This window comes from Cornus florida, unplaced genomic scaffold, assembly GCF_030987335.1.
Source record: "Cornus florida cultivar Cherokee Brave unplaced genomic scaffold, ASM3098733v1 CherokeeBrave_3.0.0_Hap2_Chr04, whole genome shotgun sequence".
Classification (NCBI taxonomy): Eukaryota; Viridiplantae; Streptophyta; class Magnoliopsida; order Cornales; family Cornaceae; genus Cornus; species Cornus florida.
The window spans coordinates 90,035,599-90,062,832 of NW_026775574.1; the positions used below are offsets into that span (position 1 = coordinate 90,035,599).

General features: G+C 36.0%; 1 protein-coding gene across 2 annotated transcripts; it reads left to right on the forward strand.

Moving 5' to 3' along the window:
- Window positions 1–891: 891 nt before the first annotated feature.
- On the forward strand, window positions 892–27,094 carry LOC132303854 (uncharacterized). 2 transcript variants are annotated; one of them, XM_059801302.1, is made up of 20 exons: window positions 893–1,067; window positions 1,201–1,287; window positions 1,391–1,459; window positions 1,571–1,703; window positions 1,830–1,876; window positions 2,004–2,090; window positions 3,899–3,960; window positions 5,864–5,906; window positions 6,002–6,082; window positions 9,168–9,284; window positions 10,387–10,492; window positions 19,255–19,318; window positions 19,642–19,684; window positions 19,962–20,231; window positions 20,320–20,481; window positions 22,718–22,855; window positions 23,485–23,637; window positions 23,930–24,016; window positions 26,410–26,478; window positions 26,590–27,094. In XM_059801302.1, the coding sequence occupies exons 1-20, from the start codon at window positions 936–938 to the stop codon at window positions 26,695–26,697; spliced, it is 2,058 nt and encodes a 685-aa protein (XP_059657285.1). In that variant the 5' UTR covers window positions 893–935; the 3' UTR covers window positions 26,698–27,094. The 2 variants fall into 2 exon arrangements, with proteins under 2 accessions (XP_059657286.1, XP_059657285.1); XM_059801303.1 differs by lacking the exons at window positions 26,410–26,478; window positions 26,590–27,094 and adding an exon at window positions 26,023–26,278 and having other exon boundaries at window positions 892–1,067.
- Window positions 27,095–27,234: the final 140 nt, after the last annotated feature.

Sequence of the window (27,234 nt, forward strand, 5' to 3'; positions counted from 1 at the left end):
GTTAAAATACTGAGCTTAACAATCATTTTCATTTGAAAAATGATTTGGAGTCCAAACTCCGATACCAAATAAGAGATAAGAATTGTAGGCCCCACACCACCACAAGTATTGGTGACAATTTATGGTAGGTCTTTTTATCCATGGCAAGATTATTATTATTATTATTTTTTGTGGTAAATAAGTGAGAATTTTATGAAAGAATAATAATATACAATTTTAAGGGGCCTTCCCAAGGCCTGCCTGGGCGTATGAGGTGCAGTTGGGCTTACAAAGCAAAACAGATGGAAGAAACAAAGCAAAAGAGGGTTTAGGCCCCCAAAGCCCAAGTTAGTCATTTGAGGCCTGTCCTTAAACCCTAAAATCCAACTACCGACCATCATATAACTAAATAACTACCTCTCCTCCCATAACCAAATCTTTTCAAAATAGCAGTACTTTTTAGGTTTTGGCATTTCCTTTATTTTCTATTTTTTTAGTTGTTTGCTAAATGCTAAGCAAAATATAGTTTTTATTTTTTATTTTATTTAAAAATAAATTTTACGTCCCTCCCCTAAAATTTATCAATATTCCACGTAGACTTCTTATATGTTTCATGATATCACTTATCTCCGCTGTCAGTGAGTTTTTTACGATTTTGCCTATAAAATATTTATTATCATTTCAAGCATTACAAGGACAAAATTGAAAGACAAGGGAAAATTTGTTACATAAGCCAGAACTTTAGGGAAAACTAGTAGGATTATGAAATATAGAGGGTCAATGTGGAACATTGACAAACCTAAGGGGACAAGTGGAATTTAGCCTTTATTTTTCAGAAAATTAACTTTTTCATGCGTGGACAAATACGTCACCGTTTTAGTAAGGAGCTAAACTGTTGTCACTAAAACACACCATCGCTGTGTGTGTCGCCGCTTGCTCGCAATTGTGCAGAAGACATGGGGAAGAAGACGAAGAAGCCCGGGAAAGGCAAAGAGAAAACAGAGAGAAAAACTGCGAAAGCAGAGGAGAAGAGAGCTCGCAGAGACACCAAGAAAGCCTCTCCTGAAGACGACATCGATGCTATACTGGTTCGTCAATCAAAACCTATTCTTTCTTCTTTTTTCTCCAGAAAAAAACTCATTATTGTTTTCCCTAGAAACAAACAGACACCAAACAAATTGATATAGCTGAACCCTAATTATTGTACTTGTGACAACACAGTTGAGTATACAAAAAGAGGAAGCCAAGAAGAAGGAAGTCCACATTGAAGATAATGTGCCGGCCCCGTCGCCGCGCTCCAATTGTTCGGTACTCAAATTGATTTCTTTGAAGTATTTTTGTATTTAATTTGATTATTTTTGTTGCGAATTCAGAAATTAAAATGATGATGATTGTGTTATTGATTGTGTAGCTAAACATTAATCCTTTAAAAGATACAGAATTGATACTGTATGGAGGTGAATTCTACAATGGTAACAAGGTTGGTTCTTCATCGAATTTATATAAATATGTATTGCTATAATATGTACTCATGTATGTACATTTGATGGGAGTTCATAGAGTGACAGTGTATGGAATTGGGTTGATGCAGACATTTGTATATGGTGATCTTTATCGGTATGATGTGGATAAACAAGAATGGAAATTGATTTCGAGCCCTAATAGTCCACCTCCTCGTAGTGCGCACCAGGCAGTTGCTTGGAAGAACTACCTCTATATTTATGGTAAGCTGGCAAAACTTGGGTGCACAAACATATGTATAAATGTTCAGAGGCACACATAATAACATTGCATTATTATCTATACTTATAAGATTGCTTTTTCTTTCTCGTTTTAATTATTTTTACTAGGTGGCGAGTTTACCTCTCCTAATCAAGAACGGTTCCATCACTACAAGGTAGGACTTTCCATCTATTTATTCTTTTAAAGAAGCCATGGATCATTTTATATTGGGGTTTTGACTGTTATATACATGTATGTACGTATGAATGTATGAAGCAAATTTGTGCTTAATGTCATTGCAGGACTTTTGGATGTTGGACCTGAAAACTAATCAATGGGAACAACTAAATTATAAAGGATGTCCAAGCCCACGGTCAGGTCATCGAATGGTAAGATCAGGTTAATTAAATTGATTATGAGGAATAGATTTAAATAAATTTCAACTCACTTAGTCATCTAGATTGTTTTTCTGTTTTGTGCTCTTTTGTTTATGAATGTGCACTACTATATGGAGCTCAAAATGGTTTGCCTAGAGGTTGCTTATAAAGCTTTTAAGTTCTTCTTTAACACAATATCTTCCCATCCCCCCCCATTTTTTGTTTCCTTCTGTTAGTTAGGGTAGTGAATTAACACATGCATTGAATTTGAGCTTTCTTCTAGTTGTGATAAACTATCAATGCTGTGCAGCTGCCAATAATGGTTACAACCATTCCGACTGTGTGAGATGTGGACCATGGATAATAGTTGTGGAGTAAAGTCATTGCTTTACTGCCGCTGAAAGTGATTTGAGGAATTTGTGGTGGTCTAATTTCGCTTAGTTGTGGAAAGAAATTGGCATTGTGTGGAGAAAGTTAGGAGTCATAATTATAGGTGTAAGGGTTGGGCTTGCTATGATGTCCAAATGAGCAGGTGGAGTTCAGAAACAGTGGCAACCAGTGGTGATAATTATTTAACTGAAAAGGGGGAAAGATATGCTGATTTCTGATATGTTCTATTTTTAAAATAGAGTAGAAAATTACTTATCAAAAAAAAAAAAAAAAAGAAAAGAAAAAAAGTAGATATGTTTTCCAAAATACAATATTATATGAAAGAAAAATCACTTGTTTGTCATTACAAATAGTGAGATAGGTGCATTTGGTTGATGCAAATTTTTGATAGAGTCTGAGATGGTTTAATTGTTATTATGTTGTAGATTATTGACGTGAGCATGTAGTTTTGTGAAAATTTATACGTTGAATTTAAAATTTAATTCTTATAAACATGGTTTCTATATTTTGGATGATTATTTCTTGAAGTGAAGGATGTTATCATTGGAGTTGTAAGTGGTCTTGTTATTGAACTAATTTTTGCATGCTGTGCATTGGGGGTCAGTAAGTATTCTCCACAACATTCAATGTGGGGCAACCTTGATTTGGCTAAAAACGTAGGCACTTTATTGGAGAACCAAAACAAGCAAAGCCACATTACAATGTCTCTCTTTTGTCACAAGATTAAAATATTCTTTTGGAGCAGTATGTTTCTTTGAACACTACAATTTTATGCCAATCAGATGTTTTATAAAAAATGTTACTTATCAAAAAAAAAAAAAAAGGAAAGATGTTTTATAAAAAATGTTAGTTATTTATAGTGTATACTCTTTTCAGTCTGTTTTACAGCTACTCTGTTAACTACTTATTTAGGATGCTACAATAGGATGATTGACTTGGTGCACTAATGCTCATTAATATTGCCGCAAGGTGCTTTCCCATCCGTATGTGGATGAATCAATTGGGTTATGGGCATTCCCTCTGTTGAGTCTTACTTTAGGTTTCAGCAATTAGTATTTTAGGACGCAATAACTGTGTATTAGTCTTTGTTTGTGGTAATTCCTTCAATTAAATGTAAAACTGATATGGACTTCTTTCTTTTCATTTCTCTTTTGAGTTCATTGCTCCAAAGTCTTTTGTAAATTTTGGAACGCAGCTCCTACATGGCAATAATTCAAAAAATCTGTATGTTTGTTGCGTGCGCACCTTTCACACAGACATTTATGTCTTTTCTTAGCCTTAGTGGCTTAACTTTGGACTTCCTATATTCTGTCAATTTTTGGATGCTATTATCACCCGCTTTCATACTATGCTCCCCCACTTTTTTTTCCTCCCGATTTTATGCTATTTATGAAAGTCTTATTCTGTGTTGTTCTTGGATTATGTTGCAGGTTTTATACAAACACAAGATCATTATTTTTGGTGGTTTCTATGACACTCTAAGAGAAGTGAGGTTGGTATTTGGATCTTTATGGATGCTTTTTTAAGGATTCATAATTGGTTACTCTTGTCCCTGCATGATTGTTAATATGTACATGAATATTTGCTCTGTTTTAAACCAATATAGTGATTTTATTCAGTTATTTTGTTTGAGCTAGTGTAGTGTTGCATCATTGTATATCTGCTCTTTTGAATATTCGCATAAATATTTATTTACCCTTGAAGAGCCTCTAACTTTGTACATGTTTCTTCTCTAAATAATTGTCATTAAGTTTTTACTTTTTCCCTGCTCTTGGAAGTTAAACAAGCATATTCAGGTGATTCGAAAAAAAAATTGCACATTCACCTCAATGCTAGGAGAAGGGTTTAATAGTTAAAGAACTTGCCAATATTGTCTTTACAATAGTTAAGGATTAAGCATGATAAAATCTCTGTAAGTTACCAATATGGATTTGATTGGCAGGATTAATTGATGAGGGGATTAATTTTTGGAGTTCTTAACAATAATCAACAAGAATTAAGAAGCAGGAAAAAATAATGGTCCTGTCTATTGACATTCTATGGAATGCATGAATTGATGTTATTACAGTCAAATTGCTGAATAATGATTGAGTTATTTCTACCATTATCATCATGTTTAACAAGTTTTGACTTATCAAAAATATATATATATATATATATATATATATATATATATATATATATATATATATATATATATATATATACTTATGTTTATTTCCTTTTAATAAGTTTCTTCTTGTTGATATCAGTTGAAAATATCTCACAAGTAATTGCAGTGTACAGAGCTTGTTCACTTCATTTATAATGATACTTAACTAAGTATGGTTTTCTTTTTCCTTTATTTGTGATGGGAAATGAGACAAATTATGATACACTAATATGGAAGCAGTACAAAATGGAGAATTTTAAAGGAAAAAAAATGAGTAACAAGTAAAGAACGGAGAGAAGAAAAGGAACCCTTGGTAGGAAGTGAAAAAATAATGCCGCAAATGATCCCAATGAAACTCTCTCCGGCTATCTTTCCTGTTTTATAGATAGTCAGTCAGTCTCTTCAGTTGCCAACTTAGAAATCCAGTAAATGTTTATTCTTTCCGTTATAAGAATAAAAAAATTCAATTCCAAAATACACCGGGCCATTCTTTATTAAAATTTTACATTAAGCCGTTCTTTTTAAGAAAAAACTTTGTTTAAGGAGGAGGTCAACTTTGGAGTTGGTAAATGGTACATATAAGATAGTGCATTAAAATATATGTATATAAGCTTCAATTCAGAATTTAGGCCTATTGAGAATGGACAAGTTCTCCATATTGTCTCTGTTTCTTGTAATTTAGATCTCATTACTTATTTAATAAAATTCATTTGTATTTAGACGCTATACAGATTATTTATGATTGATAATTGTTGAAGAACGCAGATAAAATTAACAGGTTTGCTTGCTCGATTCTATGTGAGGAGGCTTGCCAATTTATATTGCCCAGCTCATTTATTTTTTACTTTTTCCTCCAGTTTTTGAGAATTTCAAATTTTTACCATTTTGATCACTTACAAATAAAAAATTTCTGTACTTTAACAAGAATTCAATATCCGAAGATGGGTTCACAACATTAATCATTGTAAGTGGTTCATTCACTTATCATGGTATCAAATAATTTGCCATGTTGTTCCGATAAAGTTTAGTTGTCCACTGTACATGTTATCAAAACTTTCATTGGGCATGAAAATTAATGGGTCCTGTTGTGCTAAGCTAGGGTATTGTTTATGATCTCCACATGGTCTTGTTTTTGCATCCGCCATTTGAATGTAATCCTTTAAAACTTCCTGCAGAAAATACTAAATGGGACTAGTTTTTTCAATATAATTTCTTGCTGACATCTGAAGGTTTTGATTTGCAGGTATTTTAATGATTTGCATGTATTTGACCTGGATCAGTTTAAGGTGAACATAATGGCCCCTATTGTGTGCATCATGAAGTTGTTAGTTTTCAAGGATTATATTTGTTCACTAATATTAAATGCAACCTTGTATTATAGTGGCAAGAGATAAAACCTAGGCCTGGATGCATGTGGCCTAGTGCTCGCAGTGGTTTCCAGCTTTTTGTTCATCAAGATGAGGTGAGTGAGTTGTAAATGCACTTAGTAGTGACTTATCCAAAAAAAAAAAAATGCACTTAGTATTGAAAATGATTGATTGATGTGTCAAAATGTTGTTTGATCTTATTTGTGCCTATTTTTAAGCTTACACTATCTCCATTGAACAAAGTTTACTTTTGCAATTGAATGGTGAATGATCTTCACAACATTCATTATAAAGTTTGTAGATTTGATCTAGAAATGTACTTCTGTCCTTCAAAAAGTAGATAACTGACGAGATGTTCTGATAAACATGGAAGCAACAAGAAAGAATTTTACTGAATGTTGTGGATATGCTGAAAGATGCAAGCTAAGTTGATAAGATATAAGTTCCATTTGTGAGGCATTAGGTACTATTGGCAATGTAATGGTGCACTGATATAGTGAATAAGTCCTCGTAGACATGCATGAGAGTTGGTATAAACTTAAACCAGTTTTGTTTTCCTCACTTTCTGTCTTTCTTTCTTATTTTTATTTTAAACTTAATATGCAGTATGACTATGGCATGTGAAATTTTGAAATGCCATGATGGAAAGAGTGGAAGGCATATCATACCATGCTTAAAGTTTTTTTTTTTTTTTTGAAAGTTGTAACTATCTTAACTAATTCTAAATCTTAGGATTAGAACTTTGTAGTGGTAATTTTCGTTACAAAAGCCAGAGTTCATGTTTTTATTTTAGCTTTTGATTAGATTTTCAGAAGTTAGTTTAGTTAGTTAGTGGTGGTACTTCTGTACAAGGGCAGGGGTAGAATTTGAAGAGCATCAAAGGGCAAAAAAGTTAGAATCACCTCTTGAATAACTCACTCACCAATTAGGTTCTTAATCATGCATTCCTATCATGACTCATTTTAGAGCACAATGAATACAAGTTTTAATTCATGACAAAGATGTTTTGGGTTAAATATATTTCGCCCCCCCCCCCCCCCCCAAATATAGAATGGCCCGATCAAATGGTCATTCGATTGATGGATGTCTGAACTGCAGGTTTAAAATCCTGAGAGCATCAACCGAGAAGCGTCGATCGATCGAGATTGTCCAATGATGTTTGATTGAAATGTTGATCATTCGAACCCTAGACGTTAGTTGTCGATTGATAGCTCAATCTGTCGACCTGTGCGTGAATAGTTTTTAGAAACATCTCTAAATTAAAATCCTAGAAGGTTTAGGTTTTTTACTTTATCAAAACCCTAGTTCCTTTGGATTCAGAAGTATTATACAAGAAACATCTAGGTTCTCATAACACAAATATACATAGTGAGAGATCCTTACATGCATTATTGAGAGATCATTTAGAGGGATTATATATTTTTAGAAAGCACATTTTATTTTTTATCAGCTCAATCTTACATTAGATTGGGAGTTTATCCCGCCGTCCCAAAATACTTGTCCATCTTTCTATTTTGGGATGTCCCAAAAAACAGGTCCCATTCCAAAATTGGATGTACTATTTTTTATAACATTTCCAAACTATCCTTTTAAATAAACAAGTGCACTAATTATGGAGAACTATTTTGTCTTTTAGCAAGGGCATATTTGAAACTTCACTCTTATCAATACAATAAAAAACTATTAAAACTCCACTACCATAAAAAATTGGATTCCCCAAGTAAGACATGTATTTTGGGACAGAGGGAGTATTATTTAAAGTGTTGAAAACAATAATCCTTGTGCTACATGGAGAACTCCACATGAAGTGTCTTCACACTATGAACACGTAACTTGGACAACTAGTCATTGGAGATCAAATCATGGATTGGAGAAGCAGATTGCATGAGGAGCGGCTTTGTTGACAAGTGGACTTGAGTGGAGAGTTCTGTGGATCAGTCTGCGGGAACTGTTAACCTAGTGTAAATTGCTTTCTCGGAGTGGATTTGATTTGCCTGGACTAGGTCCTATGTTCCCCCACCCCCCCCCCCCCCCCCCCCCCCCCCAACGGGAGTTTTCACGTAAAAATTGTGTGTTTGTGTGAGGTTGCATGGTTTGTTTATTTCTACTATCTATATTTAATTGGTTATATTATTGCGTTTTAACTTTTAAATAAAAATTCAGAGTTTGAAAATCAGTTATTATTAGTTAATTTTTTTTTTGACAAGTAAAAATGTATAAAAGCAGCTATTGTTAGTTAATATTGGACAAGATCTATTCATTACCTCTCTAGTTCTATTTTGAGCCTTGTGGTACTCTCACATCACAGCTTTGGGTTACGTTCCGTAGATTTCTCAATTGTTATCAGAATATAATGACTGTCGACTCAACACTTAATGAGATAAGTCGTCAAAAAAAGCTTAAATTGCAGAATAAAAGAGGACCAATTTATGTATCTCACAGATCAGCTGCAAATGGATCAATAATGCTGAATCTGAAGTTTAAATGATTTAATTTTGCAAAGGGAAAAAATCTGTATGTCCCACGTTTCTTATAAAAAAACAGTTCTTCATAAATACAGAAGTCTGTATGTGAATTAATGTATCTATGCCTCTTTGTAATAAACTTGGGACATGTAGACTTTTTGCCGTTTCCAAAATTATATCATTTAAACTTACCAAAGTTGACTCATTGCTAAATGATTGGATCTGTTAAATCTTTATCTGTTAGTTGATTTGAGTAAAAATTAAATTATAATATTTACTGATTTTGTGAGATGAGTGTTAAATGTGTGATTATAATTATATTAGTGTATGTTGTTCCTGTCTACTTCCATTTCATCTGGCTTTGAGACTGGTAACTAATCTCATTTATCTGTTTTATCGGCATATGTGATCCTTGCAATTGGCCCTGTTTGTTCTGCTCATATTTTTAGCCCCAAAAGAGAGATTAATTTATTAACAACTTTGTTATTTGAAACACTTGCTTCTTTTTTGAGTTTTCTTTAGTATGATTTATAGAAGCTTAATAACTTGGTCACTTAATATCAATTAAGATATGTTATAAAGATATCTTTTTCATAGTTCGAATTTTATTTCCTTCTCATACACAGTGTTGCCTTTTCTTTTTCTTTTTTATCGTAGGATTAAAAAAAGAAAAAAAAAAAAATCTTATATTTACCAATTGCCTTGAATATTGCAGATCTTTTTGTATGGTGGCTATTCCAAAGAAATATCGTCTGACAAAAATGGCTCTGAGAAAGGAATTGTCCATTCAGACATGTGGTCCCTTGATCCTAGGACTTGGGAATGGAACAAGGTGTGCCTTTCTTTGTTCCCCTCCTCAATGGGAGCTGAATAATGATGCAATTGCTGATATAATTTAAGGGAAAGGGCATGACTTTGTGATGCTAAGCTTTGTCCGTTTTGTCCGTATCGCATGGTTTCTGTTGTACTAGTTGAATATCACTTCATAGGTCTTATAACAATTTATTTCAGATCAGCTAAAGGAGTCCTTTCTTGTAGTCATATGTGATTCTGGGAAAAATAATATGGTGGTATTCTTTAAGAAATTTTAATCACAATCAATTAGGGATTACAAGTGTTGAAGTATCTTTTTATGAAATAAACAATAACATTTTCACAATTTCTCATGGAATTTTCCAATTGATATTTTTGGTCTTATATTCTTACAATGAGAACAAACACAGGCCACTGACATTAATATGAAAGTATATCCTACAGAAGTACAAGTTTCTAGCATTTTTTTTTCCTCTTTATAATAGAGTTATAATGAAATCATCAATTTATTATCTTTGTTTTCTTTTTCTTTTTTGATAAATCGTCAATTTATTATCTTTGTGTTTGGAATGGGATATGTTAAAAGGAAAAAATTGTTTAATTTTCTGCTTGATTGATTTTTCTTGTGATTTGTGCAAGCAGACAGCTCCTTTTCTCTGGCTTCATTTGCATAGTTCTCACAGCTTTTTCTTTTTCACTCAATTTTTTTCAGAACTCAATATAGTTTCCCCCCCGCCCCCCCAGCTGGCTGTTTAAGAGTGTCAATTACACTTTATTTATCACTTTCAATGGAACTTTTTTTATTACTTTTTTTCTATTTTCTTTTTTGGCATTATGGAAGTCAAATTCTATTGGATCTTGAAGGTGGAGTGACAGATTTTTACATACTAAAAAGTTGTTTTCCTAGTTTGACGCTTTCTGATACATATTTAATTGAAGACGGTGACTACCAGTGAATTCTCATAGTGCTTCATTTCTCTTTGAAAGTGGACACTTATATCCTATTTTAAGCATCCACTTCTTTGTGATGTCATATAGCTGCTCTTTTCTTTGATAATACTTCTTTTTTTATTTCCTTGTCAATGCTTTTTGGTTTTGTTTTTATATTTTCCTTTTTATAGGTAAAGAAGGGTGGGATGCCCCCTGGTCCTCGAGCTGGATTTTCTATGTGTGTCCATAAAAAACGGACTTTGCTATTTGGGGGTGTGGTGGATATGGAAGTTAAAGGTCTGTTTTCTTTTCCATAAGCACATGTGCTTCATTCGGTCTGCTTTTAAATCTCGTTTACTCACCATCCCTCTTGAAGTCTACGCAGTGGCAATCTAGAGTATAGCTTGCTGTAGATTTGAAGATTTAGTATTAAAAATGTTTTAGATTTTGTAGCAGGTAGAATAGTGGAGATATCCTGTAAATTTTTTTACGTGTCTTATCGGGGAAACAAAAATCCGATTACGTGCAAGTGTTTGACATATGGAGTCCCATTCTCATGATGCATGTATACAAAGCTATTCTCTAATATATCTTAAACATAAGTTGCACAGTTTTTGTCCATTTGTTTGTCTATGGATATGAAATCAGGAGAAACTGAAGCCTAGTAATTCCTTGTGATCACCTGCGTATTCAAGATTTTTGTTCGCTTGATTCCCTCCCCAGCTCTCTTTTGTTTTATTGATAATAATTTTTGTGTAAAGCTGGTGGTCTTGGGGAATTGTGATGCTTCTTGCCTGCTTTCGTTGTCTTCTTTTTCTTGAGAGCTCTTTCTCCATGGAAAGTATGCTTTATAGATATCGACTACCTAAACAACAATAAGAAAAGAAACAACTATTCTTTCTGTAATGGCAATCTTGTTTTAGTCACAATGGAATCAAACGTTGACAATATAGTAGACCGATATATTAGAGAATTGGGTCCCATGTGTCATGTAGGAGTAGGTGTAGGCACTAATTTTCTAGGGACATATTTTAGGCTATGTTTTCTTATTTTCCGGGGTTTTGATAATTTTTAGGGTTTCTATATTTTTTGAATGGGGGTTGTCTGCATAATATGGTTTGCCACATAGGCATTATTTTACGTTTTTGCTTGACACATAGGTTGAATGAGATTATTGATTATTGAAACAGACTTTTTTTTATTTTTTTTGATAAATAAAACGTTTTATAAAAAACGCTCAGAAGGGGAGCGGAACCCAAGAAAATACAAGAGAAAATACAAAAGACCACAAAGGCCTCAAGCCTTCAAAGAGGCCAAAAAGTCGACAATTTCCTCCAACGATCTATGATCTCTCCCTGAAACCCAACAAAAAAGAGTGGAAATAATCGAGAATTTAAGCACCGAAATCGACAACGCCTTTCCTTCAAAGAATCTCCTATTCCTTTCAAGCCAAATACACCACGACACACAAAGCGGCGTAGCCCTCCATGCATCCTGACTGAGAGCCCCCACAGGGCAACCTCTCCACGCCTCAATCAACCCTCTAGCAGATCCTGGCATAACCCAAGAAAAACCAAATAAGCCAAGCATCAAATCCCAACACTCTCTAGCCAAAGAGCAATGAATGAGAAGGTGATCCACCGATTCCTCATCACTAAGACACATAAAACAACAATTGACCACCACCTGGCTTCTCCTTCTCAAATTATCTTGGGTTAAAATCCTACCCAGAACCGAAGTCCACACAAAGAAAGCCACCTTGAGAGGAGCCTTGTAACGCTAAACAGACTTCCAAGGAAAACGAACTCCAGGAACTAAAGAGAGGCACCTGAAGAAAGACCTCACCTCGAAACGCCCCTGAGAGTTTGCAACCCAAGACCAACAATCCGAATCCTCCTCCACAATCCTCTGGCGATACAACAACTCCAAGAAACGAATGGCCTCCTCGATCTCCCAATCCTGAAAGGAACGCCTGAATCGAACATCTCAAACCAGTCTCCCATTATCAAGATGATAACAGTTAACTACCATGGCCTGCCTATCCGAAGCAATCCTGTAAAGCTGAGGAAAGGCGAGAGCAAGAGGAACATCTCCACACCACACATCCTCCCAAAAGCAAATCCTCCTCCCATCTCTAAGACGAAACCGAATGTGCTTGGAAAAATCATCCCAGACTTCTCTCCCTAATTTCCTTTTTAACCCTATTCGTCTCTCTTCATTCTCCTCCTTTTTTTTTTTTTTTTTTTTTTCTCTTCTATTTTCTCACCTCTCTCTCTCTCTCTCTCTCTTTTTCTGTATTAGTTCTATTAGAGTAGTTCTCAGTCCCCTTTTGCCAACCATCATGAAGATACTAAGCCATCAAAAACTTAAAACAGAGAGCAAACTTGAACAGATCGAAAATTGAAATAAATGGACCCGTCTACTTCACGACCAAACAACCAAACAGTTGTGACCCAAAACCAACCCCTTTGACAATGAATAGATACTCACCATCCACCATATCCAGTAACCCGACATCGCCATAAAACAACTATGCCCAATTGTAGTTCTCTTTCTCTCTATAGATATACACACACACACACTTGTATTCTAGAAATTCTAACCCTATCCGTTATAGAGGCCAACTTGTATTCCCCTAGTACAATAGAGGAAGCTCAATACATGGCTTTAGAGATTGAGAAATTCCAAAGGCTTTCTAACGCTTGTCAAATGACCTTAATGCAGAGGACAATTTCTTTTGAGAGGACTAAAGCAGTCGGATAGTCCTGTTCAAGCCTCCATGGAAAGCAATGATCCTGCCCAAATGACCAATACTTCCTAGGGTAAGGAAGTTTCAATCTCTAGCTCACGCCAGAGTGGTTCTACCATTGAGTGATTGAGCATTTCAACTGCCTTACAATTTTGTAATATCCATGCTGATAATAACTCCATCAAGAATTTGCATGCCGAAGCAGTTGGACCTTTCTCTATCATTGGTGAGTAACCACTGCTTCCAAGGGTAAGAAAGTTTTCAATCTCTAGGTCACATTGGAGTGGTTCTACCATTGAGCATTTCAACTGCCTAAAACATTCATGGTACTCATGCTGGTATAAGACAAAAAAATGTTCCAAGTAACAAAAACAATGAAGTTACTGCCGGTGCTCCCATAAGAATCAATAATTAAATGAAGGATACTGATTTGTATATGCCTAGACTATTATCCTACTAACTTCATCAAGAATTTGCTTGCCTTGACAATTGGACCTTTCTGTATCATTGGTAAGTTAGGAACTAATGAATATATCCTTGTCTCTCCATCATAAAAGTATTGGTCTGTCTTCCATTGTGGAGGATTTGTCTCCTTGCTGATGTACCTTTTATCCTCCTACTTTGCCAACATGTGTACCTACTGTTAAATTGCATCTTCATCAGCACAATTGTGTATATTTTCACCATTTTAGCGGGGAAGTATGAATCTGATTGAGGATGTTGATTATCAGATAATTGCTATGAATCTGATTGAGGATGTTGATCATCAGATAATTGCTTCTAATTGAGGTGGTTATTAGTAATATCTTGTCTATTAAAGAGATCGTCCAAATTCAAATGATACGTGAATCACCGAGGATGAGTTTCACTATATTGATCTTTGTCTGTTAGAGCACTACCGCAAGATTTAGTAGCTTAGGGTTTTCCTGTGTGTATTGTTTGACACAGTGGGATTAATACTTCTTTATGCTTGTTTGTGATTATCATTGGATAGAAACTGCTCTCACTAATTTCTTCTCCTCCCCTTTTTGTTTTCTCTTCTCTATCCTCCTCTTGCTCTTATCTTCTCTCATTTTTCTCTCCTCTTTTCTACATTAGTATAACTTTATAATAGGATAAAATTTGTATAGTTGGTTATGCCCTAAATGAACTTGAAGTTATATTTTATCTTTCTTGTTGCTAAATGCGACTCAAATATAGGGGTGGCAATTCGTGTTAACGAGTCGTATTTGTGTCTTAACCAGTTTTTTTTTTCTTCCCTGGCCGTGTCTTAACCAGCTCAATAAATAGGTTGTAGAATCTGTAACATGACAAGACTAGTTTAACAATCTTTTTACTATTTTTTCCTAAATATGAAATGCAAATATAAATTATATATATATATATATATATATATATATATATATATATATATATTGAATGACGAAAGTTTTCATTTTATCTTAATTAAAAATGCACAATTAACCAATTGTTTCACTATAATACATACAAATTTGAACTTATTACCTATTCTAAGGTTGAAATAAGTTGTAGGTTGATTTGGGTGGGCCCCACTTGATTATGACAATTAATTAAATATGTCAAATCAGGTTAAACAAGTTGAGCACTCAAGCCTAAACCCGACACGATTAATTAGGCGGGTTAATCAGGTTGACCCAATTATGCCATGAACATGATTAAGGTTAACTCAAACTCACTAGTTTCGTATTGGTTTCTATTCTTATCGTGTCAAATTTTGCCAGGTTTGTCCTTCAAACTGGGGCTTTCCTTAGCTAAACATAGAACAAGTTTTAATGAAACCGTGACAATTCAAGGAATAATTTTTTTTTTTTTTGATAAGTAAAATTCTATAAAAAAGTGCTCGAAAGGGGAGCGAAATCCAAGAAAGTACAAAGGGCCACAAAGGACCTAAGCCTTCAAAGAGGCCAAAAAATCAACAATCTCCTCTAAAGAGCAATAATCTCTCCCTAAAACCCAACCAAAAAGAGTGGAGAGAATAGAGAATTTAAGCCTAGAAATCGACATCTCCTGCCTTTCAAAATATCTCCTATTCCGCTCAAGCCACAAACACCACCACACACACTGAGGTGTAGCCCTCCAAGCATCCCGAATGAGGGCTCCCACAAAGCAACCACTCCATGCCTCAATCAGCCCTCTCACAGAACAAGGCATAACCCAAGGAAACCCAAACAAGCCACACATCAAATCCCAGCAGGCTCTAGCAACGGTGCAGTGTAAGAGAAGAAGATCCACTGTTTCCTCATCGCGAAGGCACATATAGCAACGATTAACCACCACCTGATTTCTCCTCTTTAAATTATCCTGGGTTAAAATCTTTCCCAGAACAGAGGATCACGCAAAAAAGGCCACCTTAAGAGGAGCCTTTGAGCGCCAAATAGACTTCCAAGGAAAGAACTCCCTAGGGCCATCTGTTAGACACTTGAAGAAGGACCTAACCTCGAAACACCCCTGAGAGTTATCAGCCCAAGTCCAACAATCAGAATCCTTAGCCACATTCCTCTAACGATACAACAACTCCAAAAAACGAATAGTCTCCACAATTTCCCAGTCCTGTAGCAATCGCTTGAATCGAACATCCCACACCAGTCTCCCATTATCAAGATGATAACAGTTGACTATCCATAGCAATCCTAAAAGGCTGAGGAAAAGCGAGAGCAAGAGGAACATCACCACACCAAACATCCTCCTAAAAACTAATCCTTTTGCCGTCCCAGAGACAAAAGCGGATATGCTTAACAAAATCATCCCACCCCTTCCGAATGACCTTCCAAACCCCCACACCTCTAGGCCCACGCACCTCAAGGGAACACCACCCTCCTCTACTCTCCCCAAACTGACTCGCCACAACACTCCTCCAAAGCCAGTGTCTCTCCACTCCAAACCTCCACATCCATTTCCCAAGAAGAGCCTTATTAGAAGGCACCAATCTTCTGTGGCCCAAACCTCCATTCCGAATAGGTTTGCAAACATTCTCCCATCGAACCAAATGGAACTTAAACTCTTCCCCTTTGCCCCCCTACAGAAAATTACGCTGTAATTTCTCAATCCTCTCTGCCACCGAAGAGGGAATCTGAAAAAGGGAGATAAAGTAAGTGGGAAGACATGAAAGAGTGTTCTTAATCAGAGTGACCCAACCTCCTTTGGAAAGGTACTGCTTCTTCCAACCAGTCAACCTCCTCTCAAATCTATCCACCACTGGATCCCAAACTCCCACACACCTCGAAGGAGCTCCCAGAGGCAACCCTAAGTAAGAGATGGGAAAAGAACTAGTACGACAACCCAGAATATCAACAAAAGTCTCAATCTTTGGAACCTCCCCCACCGGCACCAGAACGCTCTTGCCAACATTCACTTTGAGGCCGGACACAACTTGAAACCAAATCAGAACACACCGCAAATAGTGAAGTTGGGACACATTCGCATCACACAGAACTAACGTGTCATCTGCAAACATCGCAAATGTGAGGTGCTTTATCCTTAGTATATTCATTTTAAATTCTGTAGCAAAATTACATCTGCTTTTGGGCACATTTGTTAACTCCAACTAAATGTATATCTGATCTTTATCGGGTGAATAACATTACACCTTCCTTTGGGCATTAGCATACCATTGACTATCAAAGAATAAACAAAGAAATAATTCAATATATGCCAACAACTTCCAAAACTTCCAAAAGGCTTCATTCATATATTCACAGAGGTATCTCTTGTTGAACTTGGGTCCAACTAAAAATGTGCCATGAACATTTTATCCATGTATTGCACCATTAAATAGAGGTGATCGGTTAAGTATTTCTTTGAACGAGCCAGTGAAGTATGTATAACATGTTAGCCCTTCATGTTGAATGACAATTGTCACCCATAGAATCGTAGTGTCCCACATGACATTGCAAGTCAATACTATAACACATTGGGAAGGAGAGAGGGGGTTGGTCTGCTAGACCGGCTAGATCTGCTATCGGCGTGGGCGTGTGGTATTTCATTGGAAAGGGATGGGATGAGTTTTCTAAGCACATTAGATTCAGAGTTCGGGAAGGTCGGGATGTCCGGTCTTGGGAGGATCCTTGGTGCGAGGAACATCCATTGTGTCGTCGGTTTCCAAGGTTGTTTAGGATTGCTGTGGATAGTCATGCTTTGGTTGCCGATTGATATCGCCTTGATAGCGGTAAGTTGTCTTGGGATGTTCAGTTCCGGCGAGCCTTTCAGGATTGGGAGTTGGATGATGTCACTGGCTTATTGGATCTTTTGTATCGATAGGAGGTGGATGGCTCTGGGGCGGACCTCTTGACTTGGGTGCCTTCTTCGCAAGGGACTTTTCAGATCCGGTCCTTCTTCTTCTGCCTTTCTGGTTTTCAGGCCTCCTCCTACCCGTGAAAAACGGTTTGGCATTCGAAGGCTCCTCTTAGAGTGGCTTTCTTTGCTTGGACTGCTGCTTGGGGTAATATCCTTACTCTGGACAACTTGAGGAAGAGAAGACATGTCATTGTTAATCGGTGCTTTCTGTGTATGACCGATGGAGAGTCTGTGGACCACCTTCTCTTACACTGCCCAGTGGCTCATGACTGTTGGAGCCTTATGTTGGGTCTTTTTGGCGTTCAATGGGTTATGCCTCGGACCTCACGGGGTCTTATTGATATTTGGAGGGGGCAAAGGGTGGGGGCTCGTGTTCGCAATTTCTGGAGGGCGACTCCTCTTTGCATTTGGTGGTGCCTCTAGAAAGAACAAAATAAAAGATCCTTTGTTGGGGAGGAGTTACCCATTGGGGCTTTAAAGTACTCTATTATTTGTTCTCTTTTTAGTTGGGGTATGGGGAGAGATTGTTCTTCTGTTGAGGAGATCATGGACTTTTTGGGGTCTTTGGGTCCATAGGTTTTCCCTTTTCTTTTTGTGTTCTTGGTTCTTGTACAGCTCTTGGGACGCGTTCCCCTTTTGACTGCTTTCTAATACAATTTTACTTATAAGAGAAAAAAAAATAAAAAAATAAAAAAATAACTATAGCACATAATTTAATCTATCATGTTGCAGCTCGAGTCAAAGATAAAATGTTGGCCGGTTATACTGGCAAATTAACATTATTAACTAGATTATTTAAGTACTTTTGCTATCTAGCCCTAGGATTAACCAGCTTCCACACTTGCAGCATAATAATACAGTTATTTTACCTTAAATTTCTGTGAAATATGGAACACAACACCACAAGTTGCAGATGTAGTTGCATGTATTTGGTTCAAAACTGTGTCATTCTCCTCCTTTCTTGTTGTTAAGGTGATATCACAGTACTAAAATTGATTGTACTGTGTGCGGACAGTTAGTTATTCTTGCCAGCTTTTTAATTTATAAATGACGTAAAACTGGTCTTCTCAATAATGAGATGAGATTGTTCAGCATCTAAATTTTTGTCCCAACACATTATACTTGAGCCAAAAATTTGTACAAGCAGGCTCCTTATTTGCTTTGTTCTTTCTTTCTAGTTAAAATCCAGGGCTATAATTTTAGTAAAGATATGATTGTTGCAAGGAGTATTCAAGATGATGGCAGATGAGACCCCACAGAATTTTTAATTTTATTTTTTTATATTGGTTTGATTATTAATGAGTGAATGTGAGGATGACGCTATGATAATATTAAGGGTTGAAAGGATGGATGAAAAAGAAGATTTGTTTTTGTAGCTTTACTCAATTGAATAGAAACTTCTTTTAAGACAAATGCCTTATCTAAGGAATTTAAAGCAATCAAGCTCATAAGCTGTTCCATATCATCAGTTATGACTAAAACACTGGGGCTAGTCTTCTGGTCTATAATGTTGCACATTCATGAAACAATGTGCTCATATAATGAGCGTATTTGCAGTGGATGAGGGAAAACTATAAGAATCTTACGTTAAAAAAAAAAAAAAGAGGAATGAAAAGTGCAAGAGGCGGGGGAGGAAGGGGATTAGAATTTAAAATATGTTACCAGAAAGGGTAGCGTCAACAGGGTACAATTTAAAAAATATTTGGTTAAGGTTGTTTGACCATGTACATAAAAAGCCTGAAAGGACGAGTGAAAGACAAGAATAGACGTGGGTCAAGGTTGTGAGGGAAAACATGTTCTCTCGTGGTATAATGTATGCTATTACATACGTCAACAAGTTGAAGCTGGTTTTTGTATTGTGTAGTTGAGTTTGAGCTATTTCTTGCTTGTTTAGTTTAACCGTGTTTACTTGTTCTTTACATTAATATCATGTACTCTACACAGATAATCTCCAATTTTTTAACTTCCTCTTCTTTGGATTTATTTTCTTGTGCAGGTGATGTAATAATGAGCTTGTTCTTGAATGAACTTTATGGCTTCCAGTTAGACACCCATCGCTGGTAAGTGCAGCCTCATATAATTTTTTATTGAGTTTGACTTAATTTACTTCATTCCCTTAACATTTGCGATTCATTATTTGGCATGCGTATTTCATCATGGGATCAAAATTAGGACAGTAAACAGTATGTATCTTACAGCAGTACAAGGTTTTACTTGAAAAACACACACACACACACAAATGTTTTCCATACTATACATATCATCTTCTAATATTTCACAATATGAAGAATGAGGCTTGATTGTGTATGGGCAATGTTTTCTTAAGGTGTGACTTTGTAGTTTGTGTCCCTCTTTGAAATTATCATTCTTGTTTTGCATGTAGGTATCCATTGGAGCTACGGAAGGCAAAGGCAAGGAAAGACAAGGTATTCTATAAAAAAAATTTGTAGCATGTGTAATTTTTGGTGTCTATTATTATTGATACCGCTGCTGCTGCTGTCCTCATTGTTGGTATTGATACTGGTTCTAACTTTCACTATTACTGCTGCTGCTATCTTATTTGATGCTTTCCTGTTTATTTGAAATTGAGGTTTTTTTATTCATAGTTCTTTCAAGTTTTTATGAATGGAGTATTTGCAACTCATTTTGTAAATATGCTATAGTTTTAGTACCATATGGTTGCTTGTTTGTCTGGTTTTACAGGTAAAGAAGACTTTTAATGAAGAGCACAATAGTGCTGCTCATGACAATAAAATGAGTCCAATTGAACCAGAAAAGTGTGCAGCAAGGGATGGAGATGAGAATTTGGAGTACCACGATGAAGCAGTTGACATGGATAGTGACACTGATGAAATCTCTCTTCATATGGAAAGGAGCATGGCTGTTGAGGATGCTGGGTTGACTGACAGAGCTGATGGAAAGGCTCATGAATCTAGTTCGAGGTTGGCTATGCAAAACTCAGATTTGCCAGAGGTTTGTTATATTGGATAGAAATGATTAAGTTGTGCTGCTTATATTGTGCATCTCCCAATTATTAATTTTTGACTTGTGTAACATCCAGGTAGTGAAGCCTTGCGGACGTATCAATTCCTGCATGGTCGTGGGAAGGGATACATTATATATCTATGGTGGCATGATGGAAGTTAAAGATCAAGAAATCACTCTTGATGATTTGTATATGCTTAATCTCAGCAAACTTGACGAATGGAAGTGCATCATACCGGTTTGTCAATTTTTTTCCTACACAATGCTCATAGCTTTCTAGTTACTATTTGGTTCGGTAGAGAGAGTTCTGATTGATTCGCTTCACTTCATGTCTTGTATACTAAGATGTTGATCCCTAACCTATTGCTGCTGTTCTTTTGAAACTTTAACTAATTTTATTACAGAGAGTCATTCTATATATATTTATATATAGAGAGGCATAAAAACACAACGAAATAGGGTGTAATTGACTCTGATTATCACTTGTTCATATTTGAAACTTCTAAATTCAAAACACATGGATTCTTATATACTTTAAAGCAGTTCAACATAACATGTGCTGTGCACTATTTTTGTTGTATACTTGTCCTTTTCTTTATGATCCTAGGGAAGTTAGGAAATTCCAAATTTAAAATTATGTTCATGGTGCTTTTGGAAGCTGAACTGGCGCCTTGAATTGGGATTGGAGAAAAATTAGTTCAAACTTTGAACTAAATTTTTGCCAATTCCATTTCCAAGCGACTAATTTGATGCTCCCAAACATGGCCTCATTTTTTATTTTTCAAACGATTAGAGACTGAGCTTGGGGGTTTGTCTGGACGAACAAGGTAAAGTGAGAGGTCATGGCGGGTTGAGAGTTGAGGCAATCCCCCTTTAGAAAGAATGACAAGGCAGTAAGAAACAGACTCTGCTTGGAGTGCCATTTGCATGTGGTACTCACTCTCATAGACTGTCCAAGATGCAACTTGCAGCACTGAACATATTAGGTTGGTCTCCCACCTGACATTACCACCCTTGAATTAGGCCATCAAGCCTGAAAAACTCAAGCATCCTAATGGATAACCACAGCATAGTGCTCTGCTATCACCATGAGCGAGGATCAAATTTTGGTATGTGCACCACAACATACCATGGAGGGCCTGTCATGACTGTAGATTATAAAACGGTGTAAACATATTCTTTCGGATTACGAGATGCCGCAAAGGGTGCATCATGACCACATGGATTATACAGTTTAATACATTTCTCGCATGGCAACTGCATGCCAATTTTAAGAGGTTCTTTGCTCAGTCTAGTGCAATGGCATTTCGGGTGCATATAGACAAAACCTTAGGTTTTCGAACAGCCTTAATATCCCTTTCTTGTTTCTTATATGATAAGTTACTGCACTCGATTCTGTTGGCTGGGGAGACCACTGCTTTCTAAAATCGTAATGAAGACATGACATGGTATACATGTCATTATCTCCACGTAGTTCTGTCTTCTTTATACAATTGCCAAGAGACATGTGTGCACTACTGGTTTTGCTAAATGAAATAAATAGGATTCATGTAGCTGACTCCTTTGTTTGTTTGTTGTTCTTTTTTTGTTGTTGTGAGAAGATGTGCTGAGCTCAGCTTGGGGTCTGTAGACAGCTGCAGTCTCATCTAACATAGAATATTTCATCAACTTAACCTGCATCATACTGGTGCATGCACTGGGAGCATTTCCTTTTTTATTCAATAGAAGTTGCTAGACCTGTTTCTCATTTCACCCCAAAACTAGAGTAGGTAATTTAGCAGTTTATGGATGGTTTACTTGATAGCCAAAGTTATACTATGTGGGGCATCATGCTTAAAGCTGGAAGAGGTGTTAAACTAAACCCTTTGTATGGTCTTCCAGGAATGAGGTCAAATGAAGCTCACAATATTCTCTTTCTTAATGAGCTCGTACCTCTAGTTCATGACTCCAGGAGACCATTAATAGATATATTGGGTTGCAGAAATGACAAGGTGCCGAGTGAAATTTATATATAAGCAAAGTGATCCTTAACACTCTCTTTATTTGATATAACTTGTAAGGAATATTATTCTAGTTGTTTGCGTATTTTCTTTCTTAATTGTTTCATCTTGCATCAACTGGAAATTGAAAGTTAATTGTCAAGCAATTCTTGTCTTTAACATGTTAATTATGTTTTTTTGTAACAATTTTATTTGGTAGCTAGACCTTGTGAGGCAATATTGATTGTATATCTCAAGTAAAGGTCAACTAAAACTGAAATATTATTGAAATAATGAAATTCCATTTTTTTTTAAATAAAAATAAAAATTACGGCATTCAAATTATGTCTCTGCTGTCCACTGACTGCTAATTTTGTAATTTAAATCTTTTTAATTGTTTGATATTATCCAACAGTGAAAAATATTGCAAAAGTAATCCTCTCTTAGGCACTTGCATATATTTGAATTTTGGCTGCTTTATTTTTATGAACACAGGCTTCCGAATCTGAATGGATAGAAGCATCAGAGGATGAAGATGAGGATGAGGATGAGGATGAAGATGATAGCGAAGATGAAGAATGCAATAGTGGAGGTGACAGTGATGAGAGTAATGATGATGACGACGATGTAGAGGTGCCTCTCTTACTTTCATGGTTCAGAGAGAATCCATGTCTTCAACCAGATACTCTCTCTCTTTCTCTCTCTCTCTCTCACACACACACACACACACACACATACACACACACGATCAACGTTTATATTTACCTTTGACATAGCACACCTCTTTCTTAACATCTTTGACATTGGAATTCCTGCTCTTTTCTCCCCATTTGAGTTCTAGAATATTTTCCTTGTCTTTTCTCTCGACTTCTTTCTTTTCTTTGTCCAACATGAATTAGAAACATGCAAATACTCAACTTGGCTCAACTCAACAAAACATTTCCAAACAATTAGAAACCTGCAGGTGTATGTACTAAAAGATGGCAAGTTACTCTTTCTGCATCACCTATTGGTATTGAAGATCTTTGTCAGTGGCAATCTAACATGGTGTGGGGACACACAACTGGAATTGATACTTGTTGATGATTAATTACAAATATATATAAAAAGTGGTTGTGCTTGAGAGAGAGTGAGAGAGAGATGTTCAGGCATGAACTTAATTAAAAATGTTCAGGCAAGGAACAGGTTCTTTGATATGAAATAAAAAATATGAAATCATATCACTTTGATTAATTCAGTTTTCTATTTGTGTTTGTTTGAAGACTAGGAATGGTGGTGCTGGATTACTTGAAACAGGGGATGCTGTTGCTATAATTAAAGGTGAGGGAAAAAATCTCCGAAGGAAGGAGAAACGGGCCAGGATAGAGCAGATCAGAGCGAGTCTTGGCCTTTCTGATTCTCAGAGAACGCCTATGGTACTCCTTTTATTTTTTGTAGATATGATCTGGATTAGAAAAATATTAATTGCCATTTCATGAATCGTATGTAAATATCTTTACATCATAAGGTCTCTGATCTTGCACGAGGAATTGAAATTTGCTTGCACTTGCTGACGGTAGTTTGCATTGTTTGAATTTTGCACCTGAATGTTGCTTTAGGTGTTTTTATTTTATAATTTTTTTTTTTTTTTTTTTTTTTTTTTTTTTTTTTTTTTTTTTTCTTATCAGTCTCTGAATTGATTGCCTTTTCATGTATTGTTTCTTAAAGCCTGGAGAATCCTTGAAGGACTTTTACAAACGTACAAATCTGTACTGGCAAATGGCAGCACATGAACACACTCAGCATACTGGGAAGGTCTGCTTTTCTTTCATAATGATAATTGAATAAAATTTTCTCTAGCATTTAGTTATTTTGTTTACTGAATTTGTTCCATCCTAAGAAGCACTGACACGTGTGTTTAGCTTGAGGTACCGGTGTCGGACACGGACACGCGTATCCGAGGCTCGAACACGTGTCCGACACCTTAAATCCGTGATCGCAATTTATTATTATTAAAAATTGCAACGGACACGGCTGTGGACACGTGGGGACACGGCTGAAGACACGGCGGTCTGTTGATCAGAGTTTTTTTTTTTTTTTTTTTTTTTCATAACATAGAGTACGAGATGATGTATATAGAGTATATATGCAGTATATACATATAATACACACAAGAAAAAGAATATGGAGAGAGATCAGAGTTAACATACAAGTCATTGTATAAATTGTAAAATGATACAATACAACCATATATACATACACAGAATGAAATCTTGGCTCAGATCGTTTGGAGTTATTTGCCTTGATTTCATCCGATGAGTCGATTCAGGGCCTGTGCTTCAGTGAGGTCTTGGTGAGGAAAAGTTCGGGGAAGAGCCGGTGAAGAAGACCTTTCAGAATGAACAGACGTGTCAATGAAAGAGAGAGAAATATGGAAAGAGATAGAAGTGTCATATACAAATCTTATCCCTTTTAGTGGTTGTTTGGTTACAAGAATTGCTTTGGATTATTTCAGAATAGAAAGACATTCTTATTCATTTGGGCTTGTGCATCTTTATTTTATTTTTAATAAAAATAGTAGGACTTAAATATCATATTTAATAATATAGATAAAACAAATTGAACAAAATTTAATTTAATTTATATAAAAATAAATTATATTATTATTTTATTGCCGTATCCTTACCGTGTCCGTGTCCTATTTTTTTGAGATTTGCCGTATTGCCATATCCGTGTCGTGTCGTACCCGTGTCTCGTGTCCGTGTCCGTGCTTCATAGGTTCCATCTTTCTTTTTCCTGTTTGTGAGCTGATCTATTTTAGTTCGAGTGGGAAAGCATCAACTTGAACATGACCTTTTCGGTTGTCAATGTATTTAGCTTCTAACTTGATCTTGTTAAGTGGGCACTTGAAGAATCTATGAAAAAACTAAAAGCAGGGTTAATATGCAATGACAAAGTCTCAAATCCTAGCTCCAAAGGAATTATACGTACAATGTTGAGAATCCTAATCTAATTTGTTCCAGTTGGTTAGGTGCAGAAGGTAAACTCGAATCTGGTTTATTAACAATCAGGTTAGATTGAGTATATCCAGAACATTTGTAGCTGAACCTTTTGTTTTTATAAGCGGGTCCTACCCACACTTCTCATTACATTTAGGTTCAATGTCAAATGTGAGCAAAGAAGTTAGTTGAACTCCTGTGAGTCCTGTTTGATGCATCATGCCGGGCTCTGCTTCCGCACCTCATGCTGCATTTTTTTTTTTCCGACAAGTTCCTCATGCTGCATTTTTATCTCATCTAGTACGCTGATGAAATTTTGTCTGAGTCCTGATTTCATCTCTTTTAGACAAAGTGGCAGAAGCATCGCCAAACTTTATTTTGTGGTTTTTCTTTTTCCAATTCTTGTTAGTGTGTGATTGAATTAGATTTTGGGAGAACTATTAGAAATTGCTGCATCATAATTTTGGTTTAAAGTGCTTGAGCTAATGACCTTTCTAGACATAAGATCTTGATTGGAGAAAGCAATGGGGCAAAAGAGGAAAAAAAATTAAATTCAGTTGCATGGAGTTGCATATAGGTCTAATTTCTGTAGAGTAGGTCATGATTGATTGCTTTGTCGACAACTGGTAAATCTAGACTGCCCGTTAGGTTTCTGTTTTGATAAAATTCTTTGGATTGGTGGTATACATAGCTCTAGCTTAAGTAAAGTAGATTTTTTTTCTGTCTAACTTGCATAAGCATTTGTTAGACGTTTCCTTGTTTTTTTCTTTTTCTTCTTTCCAGTTTTCCCTATTCTCATTCCTCCTTTTTTTTTTTCATCAGTATTCTAGTGCTTCCTTACCACCAACGTACACACTTGGTTCATTACATTCAATAAGCGGAGTGATTTGTCAAGTCTAGGAATCTTCAGATATAACCACGTGGAGTGCCGGATTGGCATATCAAAGAAAGAGATCATCGAGCCTATTTAGCCGAGCTAAGGATGAAGAAGCACAAAAAATTAAATAGTAACAGAAGGCAAAAATGAAGAAATAGTTCCATAACTAAGGAGGCATAGTATCTTGCCAAGAAGAGGAAGGCATCTCCTTGCACATAATGCTTTTATTTAATAGTCTCTCTCTCTCTCATGCGTGCAAGTTTAGATATGGATTGATTTGAATACTTATCAGTGTATCACCTTTTTATGGTATTGTCATCTTGGCAACACAGGAGCTTCGAAAGGATGGTTTTGATCTTGCAGAAGCTCGATACAAGGAGCTTAAACCAATCCTTGATGAGGTGACACTTGCCTAAAGTCTTAGAATTAAGTTATGTTCTGCTGCTGATTTAGAAATCTAGAAGTATTGATATTTACACGGGACGTTCTTTGTTTTCTTGTGCTCATTGCAGTTGGCTATTTTAGAGGCAGAGCAAAAGGTCCAAGAGGAGGAAGGCGCAGAATCTAGTAGTTTGAGAAAAAGGGGCAACAAGAAAAAAGCACATTTTACATCAAAGTAGTTTGAGCTTAAATAGAATGCTATGGTTACAACATCGAAATGCATATTTGGAACGCTCGGTGCTTCTCGGAGGGTTTTTGGACTTCTATCCTGGGAGTGCCCTCTTACTCCGTTCGAGTTTTCAAGGTATGGCTAATGTATACCAAAACAAGAAAAGAAGATTTTACATACTCATTACTTTGGAAGAGGAAAAAATCTTAATTTTGTGGTGTGACATATTAGTGAAACTTACTCCAATTCCAAAATATAATGTTTTGGAATTGGAAGTGTAGAAAAACTAATGTAAAACTTCAGTTCGATGGATCTCATCCAAGTCCAAGGTTCGATCGATCGAACAATTCATGTCGCTTCCAAAGCGTGGATTTTTCCGAGTGCAACATAATTTCATTGTTGAATAATTGTTTCTGATGGAGTGAGAGAGGTTTGATGGGCAAAGATTCTTTCGGAAAACGGTTAATATTCTTATTTTTCTTTTCATATATACCAATTTGTTAAGAATTGATTCACTTATTTAGAAATCCTTTCGAGTCTTCCTAAA